Source organism: Anopheles cruzii, unplaced genomic scaffold (genome assembly GCF_943734635.1).
Source record: "Anopheles cruzii unplaced genomic scaffold, idAnoCruzAS_RS32_06 scaffold04489_ctg1, whole genome shotgun sequence".
In the NCBI taxonomy this organism is placed as follows: domain Eukaryota; kingdom Metazoa; phylum Arthropoda; class Insecta; order Diptera; family Culicidae; genus Anopheles; species Anopheles cruzii.
Window position 1 is genome coordinate 1 of NW_026458074.1, and position 1012 is coordinate 1012.

Genomic DNA, 1012 nt, shown 5'->3' on the forward strand with positions numbered 1-1012 from the left:
GAGATCCTCGATTGATGGACGTTGCTTCGCGTTAACGTTTAAAATTTTGAAAATAAGTTTTTTGGCTTCCGACGAAACTCCCTTCCACGCTGTTGATGGGCGCATGGAGAACTTGCTGTGCTTAATCTGTTCAACCACCGGGCTTCCAAAATGGTCGGAAAACGGCACATTACCGCTCAACATCGTAAAGAGAACAACGCCCATGCTCCAGATATCTATCTTGCGCGTGTAACTGCCGCTACCATTGGTCTGCAGTATCTCCGGTGCCCACGTACAGTGGCGTGCCGCAGAGTGTGCGCATCATTGAGTTTTTGTCTACGAACTTGCTGAGCCCAAAGTCAGGTTGCTTCAGCAGCGTGCGCTCTCGATCATCTAGCAGCAGAATGTTGTCCGGTTTCAAATCACGATGTGTTATTCCTTGTTTGTGCAGGTAGCCCACGGCGTGGCACATCTGAAGGAAGAAAAGTTTGTTCGTCTTCTCGGACAATTTCTTGTGCTTGACAATGCGCGACAGTAGATCGCCACTCATGTACTCGAGCACCATGCAGACGGAATCCGGGTTATCGAAGATATCGTGCATCTTGATAACACAGGGCTAGGAAAACGAATAATGCGATTGAAGGCAAGTTAAGCTTACGGAGAAACTTCGTACAGGATACGCACGTGATCCAGTTTTTTCATTATGTTCACTTCGTTCATCACGCGCTGCGGGGGTCGTTCAAGAGCACTGCTCGTGGACGCGTTTGTTGGGAGATCCTCCCGCGTTTGTTGGGAGTTCATGGCAAATTCTGGAGATCCTGTTCTGTTGCATCATCACCACGACACTGATCGAGGGAAATATTAAGGTCAAGAAGCGACGAAAAATTATTATACGTACGACAGAGAGCCAACGGGTCATTATGTCCGATGACGGACGACTGCGCATCAGTTCTGAGTTCCAGCTTGAGTCGTCGTCTCAAAGATCGGGCAGCTTTATAGGTCTAAGTCTGTTCGATGTGTAACTCGGGCTTGG

At 48.6% G+C, this 1012-nt stretch overlaps 1 protein-coding gene across 1 annotated transcript; it reads right to left on the reverse strand.

The window, feature by feature from the left end:
* Positions 1-3: 3 nt before the first annotated feature.
* On the reverse strand, positions 4-780 carry LOC128277187 (ovarian-specific serine/threonine-protein kinase Lok-like; the record flags this gene model as incomplete). Its single annotated transcript, XM_053015629.1, is given in 3 exon segments — positions 4-267; positions 269-595; positions 664-780. Coding segments are annotated over 3 exon segments (708 nt in total), but the record flags the coding sequence as incomplete, so codon positions are not given.
* Between the last annotated feature and the right edge of the window lie 232 nt (positions 781-1012).